General features: G+C 38.6%; 1 protein-coding gene across 1 annotated transcript in view; it reads left to right on the top strand.

Moving 5' to 3' along the window:
- The window catches only part of TGFBR1 (transforming growth factor beta receptor 1), a 51304-nt gene extending 25325 nt beyond the window's left edge, over window positions 1-25979 (top strand). The window contains exons 3-9 of the mRNA XM_079789570.1: window positions 2681-2911; window positions 7626-7856; window positions 12756-12923; window positions 13543-13699; window positions 17573-17697; window positions 18961-19091; window positions 20780-25979. Coding sequence (XP_079645696.1) covers window positions 2681-2911; window positions 7626-7856; window positions 12756-12923; window positions 13543-13699; window positions 17573-17697; window positions 18961-19091; window positions 20780-20905 — 1169 coding nt within the window. The 3' untranslated portion in view covers window positions 20906-25979. The remainder of the gene's footprint in view (window positions 1-2680; window positions 2912-7625; window positions 7857-12755; window positions 12924-13542; window positions 13700-17572; window positions 17698-18960; window positions 19092-20779) is intronic.
- The last annotated feature ends 837 nt before the right edge of the window (window positions 25980-26816 follow it).

Genomic DNA, 26816 nt, shown 5'->3' with positions numbered 1-26816 from the left:
GATTCCATGATACTTTCTGCTTACCACAGCGGTATGTCCTCAGAATGTCATACTTTGTCTTTAGAGTGAATTTCTTCTTCCTTGTTTAATGCTCTGTCCTTTTAAAGCAATCAATAATGGGTAGGAATTGAAAGCAGCACTAAACAGTCCAGATGCCTTCATTTTGTAATTCCACCTTGCTTTATGATCTTCATTGTTTAAAATATTATATAGGCCATCTAGGCTTTAGGTCCTTCACTATAGTTTACATTTTAAAATGTCCTGAAAAAGCTAGGAATTTCAAGGATAAACTCTTAGGATTAGATTAATTTAAGGTTCTGGTTTAAGATGTCAGTAGAAGCACATTTAATTCTGTCCTCAAGTTTCTACTGTAATCAAAAGGAATATAAAAACAGGGGGACCTATATTAATGCTAGCAGGATTGATGGAAGAATGCTGCCCACATGCCTACACTTGTGAGAAAGCTGACAATTTACTAGTACCAGTCAGAGAAGGGCAGCAGTCCCCCACCTGGTACGTGTGATAACAGCAAAGTGCAACCGAGTCTGCAGCATGACCAGGAAGCTCCCTGTGGCCAGGCTCTGTCAGACTCTTAGCTTTTTCTGGCTCTTTTTGTAAGCATCTGCAATTCTAATATGACAATATGGTAATTCCAGAATTCTCCATTTCCATTATTTGGACTTGAAATATTTTAATGGAAACTCATAAAACCTTGAGAAGGACTCACTTCATTTCTAATGCTAAAAAGGCACAAATTTCTTATTCCCAGGTCTTGATACACAAAGAACAAAAAAGTTACCAAATGTAAAGCTTCAGTGGTATAAAAGGAGTGAACTGAACTGGATAAATCAGAGTAGATGTCACCCTTTGAAATAGACTTACCACATGATAGGGAAGAACTTTCAGACAGACCAAGGTCTATTTTTCAGTTGTTTACTGTAAAATGGGGACATTTCACAGTTGATAATTGCTTTCAGATGAAAAGCTTGATTGATGAATTATTTTTTTAAATGCAGTATTGAAAATGAACAGCAGACTGGATACGATAATTTTATATTCAAGTGTGAGACAAGCTTAAGGCAAGATGAGCTTGAAAAACTGTTACAATTCAGAGAAAAAGACAGTTGGTGAGCAAATTAAGAGATACAGAGGACAGATCTAGGTGATCCAATATGCTTAGTATAAATATTCCAGAAAAAGACATAAGAGCAGACAGAGAAGAATACTATGCAAAATTAATGAAAAAATACTTATCTAAATACATATAATAAAAGACATACCAATTTCAAGAGTAAAGAAAAAATGCATATGCATTCAGCACAAGTGAACACGGATTGACTATAAAAGAGAAAAATGTTCAGATTTTGTGCTTTTTTTAAATACTAGAGGGCAGTGGAACATCATATAGTGAATGTTACTTAAAATTCTTTAGACAAGCCATTTTCATATATAAAGGCAACAGGCATCTTTAGATAATTAAGTATTCAGCATATAAGGACACACATGTACTCTTCCTGAAAGAAATTACTAGAATTAGAATTCTATGTTATAAGAAATAAATCCAAATAAGGGTATCAAGAATGGAGAAGATGTGCTATTAAAGAAATGGTGGTGTGCAGTGAACCAGCAAGGCTCAGGATGAATGCCAAAATAATTATAATTAACTAGAGGCCCGGTGCACAAAATTTGTGCACAGGGTGGGGGTTCCCTCAGCCCAGCCTGCACCCTCTCACAATCCGGGACCGCTAGCTCCTAACCGCTCACCTGCCTGCCTGTCTGATCGCCCCTAACTACTCGCCTGCCTGCCTGCCTCATCACCCCTAACCACTCTGCCAGCCTACCTGATCGCCCCTAACCACTCGCCTGCCTGCCTCATCGCCCCTAACCACCTCTGCCTGCCTGCCTCATCACCCCTAACCATTCTGCCTGCCTGCCTCATCACCTCTAACTGCTCACCTGCCTGCCTCATCGCCCCTAACCGCCTCTGCCCCGGCCCCCACCATCGTGGCTTTGTCCTGAAGGACGTCTGGAAGGTCGTTCAGCTATCTGGTCTAATTAACATATTATGCTTTTATTATTATAGATATTTTTCTGAAACAATGTAAAGCAATAATTATTAAAAGAGATGATAAGAAAATAAGTGCTCTTGAATTAAAAACTCAAGTGATTAAAATAGAGTAGAAAGTATACATATGCAAACTTTATTATAAAAAACAAAGAATATATTTTGCCTGAACAAAATTGATGGATATATATACATATATACACACACACACACCTACACTAAACTGAATTGTTTTGGAGTAGTGAGGCTGTATATAGGTTTATTTTTTATTTATTTATTTAACTTTTGCTCATGTGGTTCTTTTATTAGTGACCCTGAGAGTAATAAATAGGGAGGTCCTAGAATACTGGTGGTAGCTGGCCTTGTTATTTAATTAGATGGCTGAAAAATGCAGGAAGAACAAGTGAATGTTGACTAAGTTGGTGATCATAAAAGGAGATCCAATGGGAGAAGGCTGAATGACTCACTTGTTCTGGTTTCCAGCCCTGTGAGCTGCTATAATGAGGCTCTATGACTAATGGTGGTGGTGGCCAACTACAGGAAATGTGGAGAATTAGGAAATTGTAGGTGCCACCTATCGTATTTTTGATGTTTATTTCACTTGCCCTTTTTCAGGAAAGCCATCACCTGGCCTTGGTCCCGTTGAACTGGCAGCTGTCATTGCTGGACCAGTTTGCTTCGTCTGCATCTCACTCATGTTGATGGTCTATATCTGCCATAACCGCACTGTCATTCACCATCGAGTGCCAAATGAAGAGGACCCTTCATTAGATCGCCCTTTTATTTCAGAGGGTACTACATTAAAAGATTTAATTTATGATATGACAACATCGGGGTCTGGATCAGGTAATGTAATTGTTTTTCCTTTTTTCCTAAGAAATCTTCTAAAAATTAACTGCATTATCTAGTTGGCTGAGCCACTTGACTTGGTTTGTTAAAACTTGGAATAGTGTGAATACTAGTCCAGCTTTGAGCCTAGTAAAGGTCCTTAAGCTTGCTCTATATCTGCCAATGGCTACTTTAGTGTAGACAGATTAAAACTACTTTTACTGAAATAAGTCAGTATATTAGCTTCACGTTTGTGTAAATTTCAAAGTATTCTCACCTTCTCAGGACTCCGTGAGATAGTAAGAATAAGAAGAATTATTCTCATATAGGTCAGGCTGAGTTCAAAGATGTTCAAATGATATGCAGCTACCCATTCTGTTAGGATTGTTTAATAGCTTTATTTTTGTCTTTGAACAGAAACAGGCATGACAGAAAATGTGTTTTGAATTGTGAAGGTTATTTACTTTTTTATGAATTTTTAGTCATTTTCTCACTTCAGAAAAAAGTCTAACCACCTTATTATTTAATATAATAACTGGATAGTTATTAGCAAACATGGCCCCTGTGATGTTTGCTTTTCTCAGTTCTGGTCATTTTTTGTGGGAACAGAAATAGACTAAGAAATTGCCAGAATTGCCCTAACCGGTTTGGCTCAGTGGAAAGAGCATCGGCCTGCAGACTAAAGGGTTCGATTCCTGTCAAGGGCATGTACTTTGGTTGCGGCCACATCCCCAGTAGGGGGTGTGCAGGAGGCAGCTGATCGATGTTTCTCATCGATGTTTCTAACTCTCTATCCCTCTCCCTTCCTCTCTGTAAAAAATTAATAAAAATATATTTTTTTAAAAAAGGAATTGCCAGAATTATTCTCAGAAGTGGATTTTGATATAGCACTGTTTTATGTTTAAACCAAAGGGGACTTATTTTTTATTTCTTGCTTTGGAAGGATACTAAGAGAAGAAGACTTCTATCCTCTATAGTATTGTAATTTGACACTCAGGTAGGAATTAAGAGATCTAGACTCCAGTGCATGCTTTGTCACTGCTTGGCTCTCTGACCTTGGTCAAGCCATATTTCCTCTTTGGGCTTCTATTTCTTCATCAGAAATATTGAACAGATACTTTTGGTAATACTACTTAAAGTGGTTTGTTAGGACTTTAAATGCGATATACTATCGCCTTTGAAAGGTATAAATCAACTTCAAATAAGGGCTATATTTATGGATAAAATGAAGATTTGAAAATATATAATGAAAATTTTACTAATTTTATCACCAAGTGACTAAAGGAACGTTAAGGCAGTAGTTGTGACTAGGGGAAGAATATGACTTTGAAGCACAAAATCACATCTGCTAATAAAGTTCACATAAATGTCAAATTCCTATTTATTTTAAGGAAATTAACATATATCGATGTATATGCATCAGGAAAGATGCATATATCTATGTTCATTTAGAAACTGATTTCATGACCTGAAGTCTTCTTCAGTAGAATTTGGATATATCTATATCTATCTATCTACATATATATATATATATATATATATATTTTTTAGTGAGTGAGTGCTGTTATGACTTCTAGGATACATGTAGTTTGCACTGGAGCCCACATCTCTTAGGGCAGCCTTTAGGGACCCCTGAGAACATTGTGAGGAAGGAGGCAATGAGAGGTTGAATTGAGATGCAGCAGCCTTAGTACTGAAGATGTGACAGTCTTTGGGCAGGTGTGGTAGAGGAGTGGAGATTGTTTTAGGCCTTCCCTGGGATTTCCCATTGATTCAGAGTTATCCAAAGAGTTCCCAAAGAAGATCTGGCTTATTCTAAAAGTTATTCTGGACCAAAATATGATAAGCAAGGACCAAAAGTCACAGGAAATCAGGGTGGCTACAGATCATTTGGAATTAATCCCTTGGACCTGTTCTCTTGTTGCCCAGCTTACACCCAGGGAAATTAAAGCAGCTCATGCCACTTGGCATAGGCTCCAGGGGAACAAGCCTACCTAAAGAAGCAAAAGAAATTGCTGTCTGGATGGCAGTTGGGTTTTCCAATAAGAATATATTTAGGCTCAGTGGATAGAGCGTCAGCCTGGTGACTCAAGAATACATTTAGCCCTAACCGGTTTAGCTTAGTGGATAGAGCGTTGGCCTGCGGACTGAAGGGTCCCAGGTTCGATTCCAGTAAAGGGCATGTACCTTGGTTGCAGGCACATCCCCAGTAGGCGGTCTGCAGGAGGCAGCTGATAAATGTTTCTCTCTCATCAATGTTTCTAACTCTCTATTCCTTTCCCTTCCTCTCTGTAAAAAAAATCAATAAAATATATTTTTAAAAAGAATACATTTATTTATCTTAAAGATATAGATATGAAGTAAAGAATTGAATTGTGTTTTTTTCCATTTTATCTATTGTTACAGATCCATCGGGGATTACAGCTCTGTGATCTCTGTGAAAGCTTCACTCTCTTCTTTTATGCCTTACCCTGCAAAAACTTGTTTACATTTTTTTGCTAGTAGCTGTGGTTTGGGTCAGTTAGCTAATGTCTCATGTCTGAGTTATTTCATCTTTAAAATGAAAGTAATTAGATTGTTGTGAGGTTCAAATGGGACAAAGATGTTTGTGTGAAAACACGTGGTAAATGGTAATGTATGTCCAAATGACAGGTGTTACTCTTACTGAAAAGATATTTGGAGGGAAAATCTGACATACAGTATCTATTTGCTGCATTGTACGAAAAGCTTAGTTTAAGGCCTCCTTTCCCTGTCATAGTTCATTGGGTGCTAAATGGCCTACAGATTAATTCAGACAGAAACTTTGTCTGTTGAATGACAACAGAAAATGCCATCTCTTTCCCCTTTATTCATTATAAAGCCTTATTGCCTGCTACCTCATGCATGGGACTCATGCTTGTGAGTAAATAAAATGTGTATACATAATGCCCCTTTTAGTTCTTTTACTCATTGAGGAAAAGTTAAAACCAAACATTTCATATTATGAATTTACATGCCTATTACTCAGTACAATGGCCATAATTGAGGAAAGGTCCTATCTCTCTCAGAGTCTACTTTCAACTTGGGAACTTCAGGGAAGACAGTGGAGAGCTAACCTAATCCCTGTTGCATTAACTTGAATCTCAGGTTGTGCATGTGTCCATATTTAAGCTGTCATTGGATCATAAAGTGTGTGTGAGCATGCATATGTGTGCCAGTGTTTGAAAGAGAGTGAGTCTCATACCAGTGCTCCTTATATCTTGTTCATGTTTATGATCTGTTATAATGTATGCATGTTATTTAGGTCTTATTTCTATTCACTATTGAAGCATTTTCCCCATTGAAATTTACTCTTCTCAAGGTACAGAAGAATAAAGCAGAGAATGTAGAAATCTAAATTAGACTTATTTTTGTCTTTAGAAAAAAATTATTACTTTTTGAAAAGGCTCAGGTATTCATGTGGGTTATAGTAACCAAATATAGATAATATGATGAATCTAGATGTGGTTTTTAATTTTAGGTCTGCATCTAGAATCTAAGGGTGATGGGGATGACAAAAACTTGTCTTGTTCCATTAGCCTATCTTGACCATCCCATTTACATGGGTCCTGAATTGTCAGATATTTAGGTGAACTGGAATAGTCCCAAATATAGTGTTACTTAAATACTGTAGGTAGTTAGTAAACTCTTTTCTATAAATGAAATACGTGTGGCAATATTTCAAAAAATGTATTTTCGAGTAAGGCAAGTTCAATTGGTGAAAAAAATTACCAAAGTAAATTGCTAGACACTTGTTTAAGATACTACTGTTGCAGAGGCAGCCAGTTCCTAGCAAGTAAATTGCCTATCTTGAAATTGTTTCTATGATAATTTTTACTGATTTATTAAAAGTTGGGCTAGAATTTATTTTTATGTGTCTTGTATTCACATATTTTTCTCCTCCCACAATTAAAACTTATCAGATTCATCTTCCTAAAATCAGGTGGTTTTTTAAAAATTATTTCTCTCTTTTAGAAATTTTTAATAATTCTTCGTTTACCCACAGCTCTCATTGGTCATGTTGAGCTTGGCATCTCTAGTATTTGTTACATACTGGTGACAGTTTACATTCTCTTCCACTGCTTTACTACATGCACCTCCTTTCTGTTTATCTAAGCTGGTTCCCTAAAAATGTATCATTCATTTCCTTCTTGTACCTATGCTTGCATACTCCTCTTACCTGAATACCTTACCTCCTTCTCTTCTTGTTAGGTCATATCTCTCTGTAAAGGCCAGTCTAAATTCAACTTACTTTACAAAGCCTACCTTGACCCTCTAGGCAGGAGTTTCTGGATTCTTTTATTGTATTTATTATTTATCTTTTATCATGAATTACTGTGTTTGCAGATGTGGTCTTTATTTCATTGAGATTGTAAATTCCTTAAAAGTAGAGCTTAAAAGAGTTACACCTGCCCTAACCAGTTTGGCTCAGTGGATAGAGTGTCGGCCTGCGGACTGAAGGGTCCCAGGTTCGATTCCGGTCAAGGGCATGTACCTTGGTTGCGGGCACATCCCCAGTGGGGAGTGTGCAGGAGGCAGCTGATTGATGTTTCTCTCTCATCGATGTTTCTAACTCTTTATCCCTCTCCCTTCCTCTCTGTAAAAAATAAATAAATAAAATATTTAAAAAAAAAGAGTTACACCTTTCCTATGGTGTTGTTGAATACCCATGCTTTTGTTGATTGTATTGACTACTAGTTATTTTTATTTTCAGGTTTACCATTGCTTGTTCAGAGAACAATTGCAAGAACTATTGTGTTACAAGAAAGCATTGGCAAAGGTCGGTTTGGAGAAGTTTGGAGAGGAAAGTGGAGAGGAGAAGAAGTTGCTGTGAAAATATTCTCTTCTAGAGAAGAACGTTCATGGTTCCGTGAGGCAGAAATTTATCAAACTGTAATGTTACGTCATGAAAACATCTTGGGATTTATAGCAGCAGACAATAAAGGTCAGTAACATTTACTTCTCCTTTGAGTGTAACAAAATCTATTTAATAAAGCCTTTTTACAGATATGGCTACTAAGCACTGTCAAATTTAATGAGAAAAATAGATGTGTGTCATATAGTAGTAGATTAGACCCATTTGGTCAAATGGAATATATTAGAAGTCTTTAGAACCAAGAACTCCTTAAAGATTTCCTTGACTCTTGACAACCTGTTCCTAAATCTCTAATTGTTTTATAATAGCTAATTTTTTTAAAAGCCACGTGCTTTTTTATTTTGCTTCTGGACAGTTAGTTATTGAATGAAGTAATAATACAGAAAAACTTATAAACTCGGGTTGCTCAACATTTTGAGGTAGGATAGAGCCCAGATATCTGTTTCCATTTAACCTCTTCCTGACCTTAAGAACATTCTGATATATACTAACTAGAGGCCCGGTGCACGAAATTCATCCACGGGGTGGGAAAGGGGATCCCCTCAGTCCAACCTACACCCTCTCCAATCTGGGACCCCTCGGGAGATGTCCGACTGCCAGTTTAGGCCCAATCCTGCAGGGACCAGGCCTAAACCGGCAGTCAGACATCCCTCTTGCAATCCGGGACCGCTGGCTACTAACCATCTGCCTGCCTGCCTGATCACCCCTAACCGCTTCTGCCTGACCGTCCCTAAATGCCTCTGCCTGATTGCCCCTAACCTCTCTGCCTGCCTGCCTGATTGCCCCTAACTGCCTCTGCCTGCCTGTTCACCCCTAACTGCTCCCCTGCCAACCTGATCTCCCCTAACTGCTCCCCTGCCTACCTGATCGCCCCTAACCACCTCTGCCTCGGCCCTCATCACTGTGGCTTTGTCTGGAAGGACATCCAGAAAACGTCCTGTCTATCTGGTCTAATTAGCATATTACTCTTTTTTAAAAAATATATTTTATTGATTTTTTTACAGAGAGGAAGGGAGAGGGTTAGAGAGTTAGAAACATCGATGAGAGGGAAACATCAATCAGCTGCCTCCTGCAACACCCCCTACTGGGGATGTGCCTGCAACCAAGGTACATGCCCTTGACCTGAATCGAACCTGGGACCCTTCAGTCCACAGGCTGACGCTCTATCCACTGAGCCAAACCGGTTAGGGCAGCATATTACTCTTTTATTAGTATAGATAACTTTATTTATAAGGTGAGTAAAAAAACTTCTCAATGTAGTCTGTTTTAAGTTCCCTGGGGCTTAAGTAGATTATTAAGTAAACACATGGTTTCTCCAAAACCACATTGACACTTCCTTGCTTGTGGCTCAGGTGCTTACGGTCCAGGGTCAGATCAGGAAGCAAGGAAGCCCTGTCAGGGGAAGAGTCAGAATAAGTGGTGACTGTGAGCAGTGACTTCGGACTGTGCTTCAACTACTTTCTTGGCTACACTTACCATCTTTTGTCCACAATTTCTGCTCTTATAGCTTTTGTCAGAGACTTATGTTACAACTCAACTCTCATTATTCCTAACCTGAATCAAATGTTTTCCAGCTTTCCTTTTTTTTAAAAAAGGCTATCATTATCTTTTTGAGATTGGCCAGAACCATAGTTATCTTTTTCCTTCTCTCCCTTCCCATTTTTTCAACAACATTTATTGCTTCAAACTGTTAACAGTGTTTAAACTCAGTTGGTAATTATGGATGATTTGATTTTTCATTTTGCTTCTCTGTATTTTCAAATTTATATACAACAAGCATTTATTACTTGTTTTTTTTAACTTTCATTTAGAGAAAATTTCCAATATATAAAAAAGAATAGTGTAATGAACTTCCATCACTCACCTTTAATAATTATTAGTTAGTTCATTGCCAATCATATTTACTCTCTGATTTCACCTACACTGCCCCTTAACTAAATTATTTGAAGCCAGTTCCAGATAATATATTTTTTAATCCATAAACATTCTCATTTGTATCTTTAGATTATAAAGAACTTTTAATGAAACATAATCATACTACTATTGTCACTTTAAAAAATATCAAATATCTAGTCAATTTTAAATTTCTGCAGCTGTCTCCTATTATTATTATTATTTTTAAACAATTGGTTATTCATTTTAGGATACAAAGTCCACACATTGCATTTGGTTGGTTTTAATCTTAAGTCCCTTAAAATCTCTAGGTTCCTTCTCCATCTTTTGTTTTTTTTCTTCTTGCAGTTTATTTGTTGAAGAAACTAGATTGTCCTGTAGGGCTTATCACATTCTGGATTTTACTAATTGAATTTCTCTCCTTCTCTGAACTTGCTCCTTTTGTATTATTTGAAAACTGGTAGATAGAATTAGAGACTGAATCTGATTACATTTTATTGGTTTCCTGAAAATATTTTCTGTATAATATATATTTTCTGTTGTATCACATCAGGAGACATATAATGTTTGATTATCTGTTGTTGTTTTTGTGTGTGTGTGTGTGTGTGTGTGTGTGTGGCTTAAGAGTCAATAATGGATAGAGGCAGTGATTATCAGTGGCTAGTACCAGTTCAATGTTACTTAATTTAAAAACAAAACATAAATAAAAGCAGTCTTACCAAATTCTTAGTTTTCATTTTCTTCTGTCTCTGACATCATTTAGCTTCTCCCCCAATTCTTAATACAACCTTTATTATAGTCTGTGATTCTAGACTTTAATAGTTGTCTTTGTTTTCTGAAACTTATCTTACTGATTTTTATGAAGGGTCTAATTCTACAAATAGTAATTGCTTCCTTAAAGAACTTGCCCACATTCATGGCTTCAAACTCTACTGTGATGATGACTTTCAAATCTGCATTTTGGAGCTCAAACCTCTCCCAAGCCCAGCATGTGTTAGGCATGTTCTAAGTCGCAAACTGGCACAAAATGCTCCTGCTGCTGTGTGCTGAGCTTTCTCTTTGCATTTGATCAAGCAGCAGCCAAGCTGGTGCTGTCATCTGGTGGTCACCATGGGAACTAACTGACCTTGCTGGCTCTTCCCTTGCCCCTCTACCCCAGTTCTCTTCTCCTTTATCTTCATTCTCCTGGTTTAGTTAAATCTACCCAGACAACCTTTTATATATGCACAGCCTCTTACATACCTTTATTTCCTTCTGCCTTTCTTGTCAATTACCTCAGAAAAATCTTTCTCTCTTCCTCTGCCTGTGTTCCTATTTATTTCTTGTATTTCATAATTCAGTCATGGATAATAAGCAGGCAGATAAAGTAGTGATATATCTGTGTCAAGGAAGAAACAAGGTACAGTTTGAACAGAATCAATTTATGAAGAACAAGTTTGTTAAAGAACTGGTATCGTGAATCTCTAAATCCTTTTGAAAGTACTAAAAAATCCCCTTCAGAATCTTCTGAAAATATCTTTCTTGATCTCTTTTAATTAGAGCTTTCCGTCAGATAACAGCCTTCAAAATATATAAGTTGTTTTATGTCAATTTGGGTTTTGTCTTTTGTTTTATAACTAATGAGGACAGAAACAGCACATTTTAAATTCTAATGTTCCATGCTATGGAACTAAGTGCTTTGATGTACTAAATGCATTAAAAAAAAATCTGTTATTCTATTTTTTAAATCTTCTTAATGGTCTTACAAAGTAAGGTATTCTTGTTGTGTAAAGGGAGACACTGTGGCTCACTGGTTAGGAAACTTGTCTGAGGTCACTTAGTCAATAACAGCCCTTGGATTTGAACTCAGGTCACAATGACTTCAGGTGTGTATCTTTTACTGAATTGTGCTGCCTCCTGATATTGTAATACTTTTTCTTACAATTTCTTTTTTTTAATATATTTTATTGATTTTTTTTACAGAGAGGAAGGGAAAGGGATAGAGAGTTAGAAACATCGATGAGAGAGAACCATCGATTAGCTGCCTCCTGCACACCCCCTACTGGGATGTGCCTGCAACCAAGGTACATGCCCTTGACCAGAATTGAACCTGGGACCCTCAGTCTGCAGGCCGATGCTCTATCCACTGAGCCAAACCAGTTAGGGCTCACAATTTCATGAAATGTGGTTTTTCATATATTTCTAGCTACTTGTAGGTTAAATAGGCTTTTGTGGACCAGCCTATCTAAAACCTTTACCTTGATCCCCATGGGAAAACACATTGCAAATTCATGTATCAGCTTATAAGTGAACTTATGGAACATACATTCCTAGTTCTTGAGGTTTAAAATCACCTTGTGTGTGTAAAACTGGGTTCAGTCCCAACTTTTTCTTCTCCTGACATTTCAGTTCTGTCTCATCTTTTCCGTGTGTCAATGATATACTTTTATGAAGCCTTAGACTTAGAGTCATAGTCATCTCGTGTGGCTTCTTTGTTAACTGTATTCAGAGTCTCTCATTAAAGCTTGCATTTCTTCATTTCACCTTACTTTGAGTTTTGTTCCATACTGCTCCATTCCACACTGTGGCCACACTAGGATCCTGATACTTCTCATTTTCCTGCTTCCCTCCTCCCAGAAACAATCATTGAGCACCTAACCTGAACCAGGCATTTTTCTAGGCACTAAAGAGTTCCCATCTCTACCACTGTCTGTGTAGACTCAAGATTACCATCTTTGAACTGTGATTTCTTGTCTTTCTCTCTTTTTTTTAAAATATCTTTATTGTTGAAAGCATTAGAAATTATCCCCTCCTCCCCTTCCTCAGCCCTTCACTGATTCCTTGTCTATTAAATGGGATTAGTCATCCAGCTTTATCTCAGGAAATGAGGCTTACTCTGAGGACCTAAAGGATACATATGTAAAAGTATAAGACAAAATGAAAATATAGGAAAATATGAAAGAAATATTTACAAATTTAAGGTTCGATCATATTGTAGTTGTGGGATTTGGGATAGAGAGTAAAGTGATACCTTTTGAACAAATAAATTGTAAATGTTCTACCGACTGTCTGAAATATTGTTGTTATACTTTGCAGACAATGGTACATGGACTCAGCTTTGGTTGGTGTCAGATTATCATGAGCATGGATCCCTTTTCGATTATTTGAACAGATACACAGTTACTGTGGAAGGAATGATAAAACTCGCTCTGTCCACAGCAAGTGGACTTGCTCATCTTCATATGGAGATTGTTGGTACCCAAGGTAACTTGAAGCAATCCTGTTTTTACTTTCAATTCCCATGGATCTAGTGTCTGTTCAGAACATTTTTGTAAGAAGTCAGTCAAATTGGAGATGTTATCTTTCTGTTGAAAATCTCACATGGAGTCAGGAATCTGGAAATTTGTTTAGAGAGCCTGTAGTCATTGTAACAATACTGATATTTTTGTGTGTTCTTAAAAATAGCATTCAGTTTCCTACTCGTGATTTTTGAGGATATTGATTTTAGAATTCAAGTCTAAGAGATGTATTTTTTTAATTTTTCATTATATTTTCACTTTCATTTCACTAAATGAAAGTGAAAATGCTTTATAAATGTCAACATGCTATATAAATGTTATCTTGCCATCTAACAAAATTATATTTGACTTTGAGATAAGACTGCATGAGACCCTTTTACAGTTGAAAAATTAAATATTTTGTTTTAGTTATGAAATGTTTATGCTATGATTTTTGTGCTATGTAGGAAATCAGACACCAACAAATCTCTATGGTCCAGTGATTATCCACTTGCTATCTGTTTCACTTGAGGTTGTTAAGTAATGACCCAGGTAAAAATTGTGATTGGTACTACCTTTTAAGCAATTATGTTTATTTTCTTTAGGAAAACCAGCCATTGCTCACAGAGATTTAAAATCAAAAAATATCTTGGTAAAGAAGAACGGAACTTGTTGTATTGCAGACTTGGGACTGGCAGTAAGGCATGATTCAGCCACAGATACAATTGATATTGCTCCAAACCACAGAGTGGGAACAAAACGGTATACTTGTGAATAAATAGTATTTAATATGTTCTAAAAACAAATTCTTTTCCTTCTCATCTGCATATACATATTTTCTCTGAAACTCAACCTTTATTAGATTGGCCAAAGGTGGAAGATCTTATGATTTTTGTCTGCTCTGAAACCAAGGTTACCTGACTTAAAAAGAAGCCTGCTGATGAAAGATGGTCCTTCCAGAAAATATTTTCATTAGTTATCCTACCTAATAAAAGACTAATATGCAAATTAACCATCACTCTGCTACACCCACAAGCCACGCCCACCAGGAAAGCATCCAACGGAGGCTTTTCCAGCCTTGGGCACAAGCGAGGAGCCTGTGATGGATCGCAGGGAACTGGAGGTCTGCTCCTGATCCGTCGCAGGGAGCTTGGGGTCCGGCCTTGGCCACAGCAGGGAGCCTGCGATGGATCGCGGGGAACTGAGGGTCTGCTCCTTCGAAGGGGTCTGCTCCTGTGGTGGATTGCAGGGAGCTGGGGTCCCCTGCCCAATGGGCGGTGTCTGCGATCACAGGGAGCTGGAGGTTCCCTGCTTAGGCCTAAAGCTTCGGCCAGAGGCTTTAGGCCTGGGCAGGGCCTAGCCTGCGATTGGTGTGAACTATAGAGGAAACACCTTTTCTGACTGCACATTGGCTAAACTTCCTGTATGCCACTGGTAATATTCTTAGTAACTTGGGTAATAAGAATCCAAAAAGGTTATCTAGGGTTTTTTCACCATACTTCTGGAGAAAAAAACGAAGGTCCGCTGCTGGAGGGCTAAGAAATGTCATATCCTTCCCTAGCCAGTTTGACTCAGTGGATAGAGCCTCGGCCTGCAGACAGCAGGGTTTGGGTTGATTCTGATCAAGGGCATGCACCTAGGTTGCAGGCTCCTCTCTGGCCGGGGCCCAGATCAGGGCTCATACAGGAGGCAACCAATCAAAGTGTTCCTCTCACTTTGATGTTTCTCTCTGTCTTTCCCTTTCTCTTCCATATTCCTAAAAGTCAATGGAAACATATCCTTAGGCGAGGATTAAAAAGAAAGAGAGAGAGAGAGAGAGAGAGAGAGAGAGAGAGGAGAGAAAGAAAGAAAGAAAGAAAGAAAGAAAGAAAGAAAGAAAGAAAGAAAGAAAGAAAGAAATGCATATCCTATGAAAGACACATCTTGAAAATGCCTAAAGAAAGTTGTCATTTTTTCTTGGTGAAGGGACTGGAGTCGTGTTGATGAAAACACCTTGGTGGCTGTGGTGACTGGCAGTGGCTGCAGCAGCGGGGTGATGGGGCTGGTGCCTTCCCCTGATCAGCCCGGTTGCCTCCCACAAAGGGAGGCCAGACTGCGGCTTAGGCCCGCTTTCCATGGGGATCGGGCCTAAGCCATCAGTAGGACATCCCCTGAGGGCTCCCAGTATGTGAGAGGTGGCAGGTTGGGCTGAGGGGACCCCCCCACCCCCAGTGCACGAATTTCGTGCACCAGGCCCCTAGTGTTAATTATAATAGTAATAGGAGCTAATGTTTATAGGGTACCTACTGTGTGCCAATCATTTTAATGAAATTTTTTATATATTATCTCATTTGATGCCCTCCTCAAATGCTTTACTTTAGCTATCCCAACTATTTTCAGTTCCTAAAAATATGCCTGCCTTTCTTCCTTAGAACTTTTGCATGTGCTGTACCTAGAGCCCACTTTCCCCTACTGTTTCCCTAACTTGTACTCACCCTTTCTTTTTCATAGGAATCCTTTTCTGGACTGTTAGGTGTTCTTGCCAATAGCTCTCATAGCATGCCGAAATTGGACCATTAAGGCACTTAACACATTATGGTGTAACTAGAGGCCCGGTGCATGAAATTTGTGCACGGGGCGGGGGGGGGGGGTGTTCCTCAGCCCATCCTGCACCCTCTCCAATCTGGGACCCCTTGAGGGATGTCTGACTGCCCGTTTAGGCCCGATCCCACCAGACATCCCTCTGACAATCCAGGACTGCTGGCTCCCAACTGCTCGCCTGCCTGCCTTCCTGATTTCCCCTATCCGCTTCTGCCTGCCAGCCTGATCACCCCCTAACCACTCCCATGCCAGCCTGATTGATGTTTAACTGCTCCCTTGCCAGTCTGTTTGCCCCCAACTTCCCTCCTCTGCCGGCCTGGTCACCCCTAACTGCCCTCCTCTGCAGGGTTGATCACCTCCAACTGCCCTCCTTTGCAGGCCTGGTCCCTCTCAACTGCCTTCCCTTGCAGGCCTGGTCCCTCCCAAATGCCCTCCCCTGCTGGCCATCTTGTGGTGGCCATCTTGTGTCCACATGGGGGCAGGATCTTTGACCACATAGGGGCAGCTATCTTGATCTTGTGTGTTGGAGAGATGGTCAATCTGCATATTATTCTTTTATTAGATAGGATAGAGGCCTGGTGCATGGGTGGGGACCAGCTGATTTGCCCTGAAGGGTGTCCTGATCAGGGTGGGGTTCCCTTGGGGCGTGGAGAGGCCTGGGCAAGGGGCCTGTGGTGGTTTGCAGGCCAGCCACGCCCCTGGCAACCCAAGCAGAGGCCCTGGTATCTGGAATTTATTTACCTTCTACAATTGAAACTTTGTAGCCTGGAGCGGAGCCAAGCCTCCTGCTCTCTCCGTGGCTGCCGCCATTTCTGTTTGTATTTGTGGAAGCCATCTTGGTTGGGGTTAATTTGCAAACTCGTCCTGATTGGCTGGTGGGCGTGGCTTGGCTGGTGGGCGTGGCTTATGTAGTAGAGTGATGGTTAATTTGAATATTACTCTTTTATTAGAGAGGATTATTTATTTGTATATTCCATTGGGTTGTAGGCCACTTGGAAGCAGTCTGTATTCCCAGCATCTTTCACAGTGCCTAATTCATAGTAGATACTCAGTAAATATTTGTTGAATCCACAAGTTCTCAAAATAATCTAACTAGGTAGGTGTCAGTATTCTCAAGTCACAGATGAGGAATACACCTCATAGAGGTTATGTAATGTGGCCAACCTCTTAAATGGATGGTAAGCTGAAGAGCTGAGATTTGAACCTGTGAACATAAGCTTGCTCTATATCACAACATGTCTTCAAACTACCGCCTTGGCCTTGAAGTGAGCCAAGCTTTATTCTATCTAAGTTGTATTTATGACTTCTGGATTCAACAGGGACTCTCAGAATTCTAAACTCTGGTTACAGTACAGTGGTTGCCACAGGTCTTTGTAGGTCCTGATCTGTAACTTTAGTAGGGCGTTTGAAACCTCAGGACTTCACAATGTGGCATCAATAGGAAAATTAGCATTCATTTTAATCTACTATTTTCTCTCCTGGGGTATGTCCCAGCCCTGTTGTCCATCTGATTTTAATGAGGAGACTTCTAGATTAAAATATATAATTCCTGCAGAGTACATGACAAAATAGGTGGTGTGCATTAGGACATTTGTTAACAGTCACAGTTATTTCTTGTGGCTTTCATTGAAAACTAAGATTATAAGGCAGGTAGCAATTAGGATTTAATTGACATCATTAATTTGGAAACTAGTATGGTTATATAATACTTTTCTTGAATCTAATATGATCTCAGTTATGTAATACTGTATTTGTATGAATAGAGAGATGTCCGAAAGCATATTCATCAAATGTTAACACTGTGTGGTAGTAATGGAATGATTTTTCACTTTGTACTTTATGTACTTTGGGGAAATATCTATAAGAATGGGTCATTTAAAAAAATCAGCAGAACCATGCTGAAAGAGGGGGAAAGTCTTAAGTTTATATTTATTTATTTATTTATTTATTTATTTATTTATTTATTTAAATTCTCAGGGGTAAAAGAAAATTATGAAATAGTTCAAAAATAATATGGCCACCATTCAGTAAATAAAATACTGGTTTCTTTTTTAGGTACATGGCCCCTGAAGTTCTAGATGATTCCATAAATATGAAACACTTTGAATCCTTCAAGCGTGCTGACATCTATGCAATGGGCTTAGTATTCTGGGAAATAGCTCGAAGATGTTCCATTGGTGGTAAATTTCTTCCCCTTTCCTCAACAGTTTGTCATGAACAGAAGTTGTTTAAGAATTGCTTTCTCATTTATTGAATGAAATTAAACCAGGTGATCAGGAGAGTGCCAAGAAAATAAAGGAGCCAAAACCTGTAATGAGGGGGAAACAACGTGACATGCTTTACCTAATGCACAGCTTTATCCTAATGTATTCTTTTTCTGTTTCCTCTTGAATCTTGGAAAGCATCAGAATCTAACCCTTTATTATCTTGAAATAGAGTTACGTTGGATGGATGACTGCTTTGGTGGCCACCCAGGAAACTGTCTAGCGTGCACCTAAGTCAAAATGATTTCCCCCCCTGAGATTGTGGTTATTTTTCCCAACTTGGAAATTAGGTATACAGAGTACAGTACAATTACACCACCATTACATTACTTTTTAAAGTAAGTTTGCTTTAACTTTTTATTTTTATCCTCACTCAAGAGGTGAGGAAATTTTTTCATTTGTGTTTTTTTTAAGAGAGGGGGCAGAAGTGGGGAAGAGAGAGAGGGGGCGGGGGAACATTGATTTGTTGCCTCCCATATGTGCTGACGGGGTCGGGTTCAAACCTGCAACCCAGGTACATCCCCTTGATCGGGAATCGAACCCGAGACCCTTTGGTGTGTGGGCTGATGCTCTAGCCACTGAGCCATGCTGACCAGGTTTGTTTTAACTTTTAAATTTAGTTTTAGATTGAGCACTTTTGATGTTTTCTTGAGAAAGGCTCTTATCTGGGAGCCCACACTTGGCTGAGACTAGGGTCTTAGGTTTTTGAGGCAGTGAGAGGCAGAGTGTGTCTCTGCATTGTAGCAGAGAGAACAGGCTATTGACAGATGCAAGTAGAGGATAGGATTTGCACTTCAGGCTTGTCTTGTAGGATTCACATCTCAGTGATAGAGGATATATTCCCATACCAAGTGAGAGGCCGTGCACTCATGGAAGGAAAATTCATTAAAACTCTTAAGAGTTCTAGAGGAGACTGTCAATCTAGTCCCCACACCTCATAATTCATCATCATTCAAATAGCCTTTGTGATCCCACAGTAATATTTAGTTTCAAGGTGTGAGCCCAATCAAGTTGGGGAGGTGGGTTGTTGATATAGATGTGGATGAGACAGAGCAAGCTGTGAACCCTGTTCACTCACCAAGTTCAGTAACTCCTTTCCTGCCTGGTCAAATGGTCTGGCATTATCTGAGTAAATTCTTTAAAATCGATTTTTTCTTTCTTTTTTTTTTACCAATATAGGAATTCATGAAGATTACCAGCTGCCTTATTATGATCTTGTACCTTCTGATCCATCAGTTGAAGAAATGAGAAAAGTTGTTTGTGAACAGAAGTTGAGGCCAAATATTCCAAACAGATGGCAGAGCTGTGAAGTGAGTATTTCTTTTAGATACTATGCAGTTTTCTAAACTACTTCAGCTTAATAACTGCAAATTTGCTACTTTTCTTTAAGGAAAACACACAGATTCTCTTTTTTCATAGCAGTTAAACTGAGTAAACAGAGTAATTTGTTTTTCGTGTTAATTTTTAAGCACATTGAAAGGGCCATGGTGTATTTGCACTGGCCATGAGAACAGTGTTTATTTGGATCTGCCAATAACCAAAGCACCTGCATTTTAAATGAATACTTACCTTCAATCTGGGCAGTCCCGAACAGTGAGATGTGTACTGACAGGAATCAGGAGACCAGTATTCTAGGTCAAGCCTGGATACCATTTCAGAGTGATGCTGGGCAAATGCCTTCAGTTCTCTAACTTTAGTATGACTTTTTGTAAAATGGAGAACTTGGATAAGATGATTATGAAGATGGTTCATATGGTTTTATATCTTATTCTTCTCATTGCCCATATGATCACTCACCAGGAATTTGGGGAAAATGCTTCCCCCACAGTGTCTGAGCTTCTCAACCCTAGCTCTTAGAAAAAGTTTTAGAAATCTTTTTTGTAGTTGTAAATTTAAAGAACGTGTAAGACAAATTTATGGACTCTATCTTTAATTGTTGCCTGTTACTGATCATAATACTGATGAGGCAGAAAATTTCCCTCCAGATTTGGAGGGATTAAAAGCTGACCACCAAGTAGTTGATTTTACATCTCAAAATAATGTAGGACTCAGTAGAACCTTTGACATCAAGAGAGCTCCTTAGCTACCTCCAACAAAATCATGTACTTAGACCCAGATACATCTTATGTGTGCAAAGAATCGGCATGTTTAACAAATGAAATTGGGCTGGATTTTGCCTCTGAAAATTTTTATCTAAATACTGCAGTACAAACTTGAGTATTTGTATATTTACTCAATAATTCGAACAGATTCTTCCTGAACAGATAGGTGGCTTTTTAACCATGAAGAAAAGTTTAAGAGCACACCTGAACTTGCAGCGACTACCACATCATGCTGAATTAATGCCATTCAATTTTGTTTTTTCTCCCTTTAGTTTTCTATGTACTTATCACTAATTCAGTTTTTCACTTTCCTAGGGTTTTATAAATCTCCTCTCAATAGTTGAAACACATTAAAATATATATATATGAAACTGATTAAAGAAGTGCCTTTCAGAACCTTCTGACCTTTTCCAGTCTGGACTGGTTGCTCTCTAGCCCAGCTGTACAGCTTTCATCTTGGGATATCCCTCACCTTGGGTCCTGGGATTCCCTTTGCCTGTTTGTCATGAATTCTCCTTCCTGGATCACATGTTTTCCTGTTTCTTGGTTTGCTCATTCCTCCCCTGGCTAATGCTCCTATTTTTCTCCTGAATTTCACTCTAAATTAGTGTGAGTCAAATTCCTTCTTTGCCTTACGTAGCTCTGGTTTAGGGTTCAGCTTTTTCAGGTGTGCTGAGTGAGTCGATCTGTGTCTCCTTTCCGGCTGCGGGCATCAGTACCTCATCGATGGGAATTTAGGTTATTTCTATTCACATGGTATTACAAACGCTCAAACAAAAAACTTGTACATTTAGAAACATCATTTAGAAAAGAAAACTCACAGATAAATTATATTCTTATCTAGATTGATGGAAAGGGTGCATGCATTAATTCTTTTTCTTGTATTTTTCTTGTAGGCCTTGAGAGTAATGGCTAAAATTATGAGAGAATGTTGGTATGCCAATGGAGCAGCGAGGCTTACAGCTTTGCGGATTAAGAAAACTTTGTCACAACTCAGTCAACAGGAAGGCATCAAAATGTAATTCTGCGGCTTTGACTGAACTCTCCTTTTCTTCAGATCTGCTCCTGGGCTCTAATTTGGGAGGTCACTTGTTCTACCTCACTGAGAGGGAACAGAAGGATATTGCTCCTTTTGCAACAGTGTCATAGGTCAATTTAAAGCTTCCCAGGGTTTCTTTGGGCCCAGGAATCAGCAATGTGGGTCCTTTCTGTGCACTATGAACTCTTCTTTCCCAGGACAGTTACAAAGTGTTGTATAGTCTACCTTTATTTTTTATTAATACAAAACTTTTTGTTTTTTAAAGCTAAAATTGCTGGTCTTAACGTTAGGTAACTCTGCTGTGCTGAAGATCATCTTTAAGGGTAAAGGAGCTGGATAGCTGAGTTATACGAAGCATTTCTTTTTTTTAAAGAAAGTAATTTCCTCCTGGTTAGTACATTCTCAGAGGATTCTGAACCACTAAAGAGTTTCCTTGATTCAGACGTTGAATGTACTGTTCTGTAAATTTCAGGATCTTAAAACTAACACTTAAAAAACTCTTAGCTTGAGTCTAAAAATGACCTCATATAGTAGTGAAGAACATAATTTATGCAATTTTATTTTGTATACGATTATCGTTCTTTCACATATTCAGAATATTACATGCCTTCAAATGGGATTGTACTATACCAGTAAGTGCCACTTCTGTGTCTTTGTAATGGAAATGAGTAGAATTGCTTAAAGTCTGTGTGTTAAAACCTGTAGTGTTTCAATTCAGATAGTTTATCTGGGTAAACCAGACATTTTCTTTTTTGCTTTTTTTTTAAGAGTTTTTGTGATGTCATTTAGTATTCCAATTAAAAAATGCCTTTCTACCAGAATGTGCTTAAACCACTAAAGAAATGAAGTGGCATTAATTGGTAAATTGTTATCATGGTCACGTTGGCTAGTCTCTCATCAGGGTTTTGCATTTTAGTTGTGTTGTCTAAGTATACTTTAAAAAATATCAAGTGGCACTCTAGATACTTATAGTTCTTTAATTTAAAATTGGTAGCATACAGACTAATTTTTTTAAAAAGGAAAATTTGTCTAGCTGCTTGTGGAAAGTTGTGTGGCATTCTGTAAGCCATTTTGTTCTGTATCTGATCAAAGACAGTGTTATTTTTTTAAGAAATGAATTACGTTTAAAGTTAGAATATGGTTATTGTTAAATTATAGGCCTTTTTCTAGGAAGATAAAGGTAGTTAATAATTTGAGTAGATAACAGGTGTGCGAGAGAGTCACATTTGTTATGTAGGAGTCACTGGTGGATTTTCTGTCTGCAACTGAGGTTAGAGTTAGTGTGGTTTTGAGGTCTCACTACATTTTGAGGAAGGCAGCTTTTAATTCAGTCTTTCCTTCTGTGTGCAGATATTTTAACTGCTGATTTACATGGTTCTGTAATAAATTCAGCATACTCGTGGTATTTGGGAGAGTGGTAGCTAAAGCATATTCTGAGTAAAGGTTCTCCATTTACAGATGTTTTTGGTTAAATTGAATGTTTAAAATAAACTGGTCATGGTCTTCTCACATTAAGTTGAAAAAGCTTATAACAACTAGTTTTACTTCCAGTGCTAAAAGTCTTTGCAGAGCTTTTACAATTTTTAAAGTTTTCTTTATCACTGTGATCTTATTCTGAGGGGGCAAAACTATCTTAGCTGTGAGGCAAGACTCTGACTTTATAGTGCTGTCAATTCCCAGTGAAAGGGTTAGAATAACCTTTACAGTATTCAGGTCAGTAAGAGGTAGTGGCCATTGACGCTGACTGAACTGCATTCTGATAATGTCTTATCTCTTATACATAGACTAAGTTTGAAAGACTATTTGGTCTTAAAACCAAAGTAATTTTAGAAAGAATGACATTACACAGGAATTCAGTGTCAATTTCATGTGTTTAAAAATGTCGTAGAGGAAATGTGCTTAGAGGTTAATATTTTGACTTCAAATTTGAGTTATTTTTGTAGTTTCCGTAATTTCATCAAAGCAAATATATGAGTTTGACAGGTTTGTTTTTATAATTGTGTTATATTTTTTGTTTAATAATCTCTAACTCTGTGACTAGGCACTCTTTTTTTCCCTGCCATTTCTAAACCTACCAGATCTGCTTTATGAAATCCAGGGGACCAATGTATTTTATCGCTAAAACTATTTTTATATAATTTTAAGAACCTACCAAAAGTTCTTGTCTGATTTAAAGTTGTGATGTATAATTGCTCACTTTCATACAAGGTAATCAATTTTTTGCTGATGATATTGTTTATTAAATCAAAGATTGAGTTACAATTATACTTTTCTTAAGTCGATAAAATGTAGTTTTTAATGAGTCAGGGAATTTTTTTTTAAGTTGAAATTTAGTTCTAAATTTGATTTACATATTACTGCAGCTAGTTCCTTGTTTGGCTAATGACAGTTTGATAAACCTCAATTGGCTAATATTGAAAATGAAAGTAATTTAAAAGATGAAACAGATCAACTGCAGTTAAGTTTGACTAGAGTATTAATTTTGTCACTTAGAAACTTAAGCCTTTGTTTATACTGCCTGTCTTCAGATGCTCACCTTTTAAGTTTCAACTTGGCTAATATATACCTTCAGGCTAATTACCTGTCCACATCCATTTTGTCAATACCCTGGAGGAATGAGGACGGGGAGGTATGGCCTACTGGGGCACAGACGAGCATGGTCCTCCTTCCTTTTATAACTTCAGCTGTTTCTTTCAACCTGCCTTCCCGCTGATCCCTGACTCAGAGACCATAACCTTGCCAACCTTCTCCTCCCCCTTCCCCAGCAGCCTTTCAACTAAATAGCTGACTTTGATATCTATCCTGATATCTAAAATGGTTGATGGAAGTTGTGGGACATACTTTCATTTTTCATTTCCTTGAATATTAGATGTTACTGAGAAAGGGTCTCCAAGTTTGGAGATCGGGCAAATGATGGTCCTGCTGGCTGCCCTACTTTGACTTCAGCCTTGGCCAAGGAGTGGCAGCTATGGCAGTGGGAGATATTCCAGAAGCCATGGCCAGTTGTATCCCCTATAGGACAGGGTGAAGCCCGAAGAGCTGAGCCTATAATTCTGCGGTAATAATAGTGCTCAAGAAGTGCCTTGAGTTGGTGTAGAGTGCCATGCCATCAAGAATTCCAAATTTCAGTTCTTATTACAAAATGTAACTGGTCACTTGGCCACTTTGCAGCTTATGCATGAGTTACCTTTTATTTTTCTCTACATCTGAGAACTGTCACATAGAATATTTTGTAAAACATGATGGCAAAGTGCTAATTAAAATGCACAACAAAGTCAGTATCCCATTAGACGTCACATCAAGAGTTAATTTTTATCCTCACACGGAAAGAGCGATTGTAAGTCACCTCTTTTTTGTTTCTTGATTGTGGCGGTGCTTTGGCTCCAGATAATAGAGATTCCAAATTATGATTCTGTTACAACTTGGCAAAAAATGTCAATTCACATATTTTTGAGATCTTAGGAATAGCTCCAGACATGTAGTACATCTTCTTATGTCTGTTTTGGAACACTGGGTTAGCCATGGGCCCTCTGTCTAGGAATGTTGTATGGACTTCTAGGACATTCTGAGGATTGTCAGTACATTCAAAGATTTCAGTCCCATTATGCAATCTCATTTTTAATTGTAAACTTTAAAAATGTGGTTAATAACATTCAACCTGTTTCTTAAAGCTTAAAAAGAACTTCATTGAATTTATTTTTATTTTTTTAACTAGATTTGTGAATGAATATGATGAACTGTGTTTTGATATCCCTTTTTCACATTGTGCCAATGGAGTGGGGTGTTTGCTATTTCTTTATATGTCAAGGAGATGCTTCAAAATGTCAATTGCTTTAAACTTAAATTACCTCTCAAGAGACCAAGGTACATTTACCTCATTGTATATATATGTTTAAATATTTGTCAGAGCATTCTCCAGGTTTGCAGTTTTATTTCTATAAAGTGTGAGTATTATGTTGTTACATTACTCAAATGGTACTATATTGTTTATATTTGTACCCCAAATAACATCACCTTACTTTCTGTTTTCTGTATTTTATTGTATTTTTGCAAAATCCTTTTGGCTTTTATCATGTAATCTCTGCCCTTTCAGTTGTGTACAGAAAATGTCCATATAAATTTTCCTTTAATTTGGATGATTTTGAGAAACCTGTAAAGAGGAGAGAAAAACAAAAACTGCAGTTCCTCATAAGTTTTTAAAGTATGTATATTGTATTTGTAGTAATATTCTGAATGAATTGTAAATAGGAAGTAGAAGAGTGATACTTAATGTCAAGTCCTAACACTACAGTAGAACAATGGAAGCAATGCAAATAAATTACTTTTCCCCCAAGTGCCAGTGGCGTCACCTATATGTATATACATATATATATATAAAAGCCTAATGTGTGAATGTCCCCATGGGAGTTCTACCAGGAGACCAATCACTTGCTATGACATGCACTAACCACCAGGGGGTGGCGCAGAATGAAGAAAGGCCAGCAGCCAGCAGCTGGGGGAGGGAGGCCCCAGTCGGCCCTGATCACTGGCCAGGCCTAGGGACCCTACCCATGCACGAATTTCATGCACCAGGCTTCTAGTTTAAAGTGTGTCTGTCCTAGTGAGCCATGCTGTTATGAAATGTAGTTGCTAAAGTTAGAAACTAGAATCTTTGGATACCTACCCAGGACAAATTACAATACTGAAACATGTTGAAGTGCTCGCTTGCCCAGGGTGCATCTCTGTGCTGGCTTCTTCCCACCTGCTGGGGGCTGTTGAGCTGCCAGTGGTCAGGATGGGACCTGTCTGCAGGGAACTGCTTTGCTTCTGACGCAGCCCATTTGCTAAGTTTGTGTTAGAGCGGTATTATTATTTTGATTCTTAAAGAACTGCTGGAGGAGGTGTGCTTGAACCCCTGACTGGCTGGGACAGAGGGTTTGCAGGTTAGATTGCCCTCGAAGCAGAGACTAGTCACTTCAACTCAAAGACTGGACTTAGGATTTTTTTCTTTCTTCATAATAAGACACCTCTGTAGAGCTTTCATAGGAAAAACTGACATTTTCTTTAAAACATCATAGATTCAGAAAAACAGCTTGACTAGCTTTATATAGGTCTCTTCTGCCTCTGGTGTTTCCTGATTTGGAAAAAGTGTTTTTACATATATGGCCTGCTAGACATATCTGGCAACTGCACTTTTTTTGGCTTCCTAATCAAGGATTTATAAAATGGGGCTATTCTGAGAAATGAGTAGAAAAACTTGATGTAACCAAGGCTGGGGCCCTTGTCTTCTAGGGTCCCAGGCATGTCTGGGGTGCCCTGTCAAGGAGTCTGTGTAGCTCTGTGAAGCCATGTCATATTGTACACATGCTTCCCTTTAAGCCCTTATGCAAATTCTGTGTCCTTGAACGGTTCTGAGGCCTGCCTCTGCAGCTGGAAATGAAGACTCCAAGAGTAGGGACCACCTGTCCCTCATTTCTGGGAACCTCTTGCCTAGCCCAGGGTTTGCATCCGAGCAGGCCCCAAGGAGAGTTTTAATGAACGGTCATCCTGCTAAAGGAATCCTAAATGAGCATGAATGGATCTGAGCGCAGCTGTGGAGCTGGATGTTCACTTTAAAGGAGCAAGTCTTTCACTCTGGGGCTCTCCAAGTGGAGGGCCTGGCTTCCCTCTTTCTTTTTTTGGTTAATCCTCTCCCGAGGATATTTTTCCATTGGTTTTTAGAGAGAGTGGAAGGGAAGGGGAGAGACAGAGAAAAACATTGCTGTGAGAAAAACACATCGATTGGTTGCCTCCCACACACACCCCAACCAGGGCCGGGGATCTGGCCTGCGATTGAGGTATGTGCCCTTCATCAGAATCGAACCTGGGACCCTTCAGTCCACTGAGCCAAGCCAGCAAGGGCTCTACTTCTGTTG

The sequence above is a fragment of the Cnephaeus nilssonii genome (genome assembly GCF_951640355.1).
Source record: "Cnephaeus nilssonii genome assembly, chromosome: 14".
In the NCBI taxonomy this organism is placed as follows: domain Eukaryota; kingdom Metazoa; phylum Chordata; class Mammalia; order Chiroptera; family Vespertilionidae; genus Cnephaeus; species Cnephaeus nilssonii.
The sequence above is the reverse complement of the archived record's forward strand: the minus strand, read 5'-3'. Positions and strand labels throughout refer to the sequence as shown.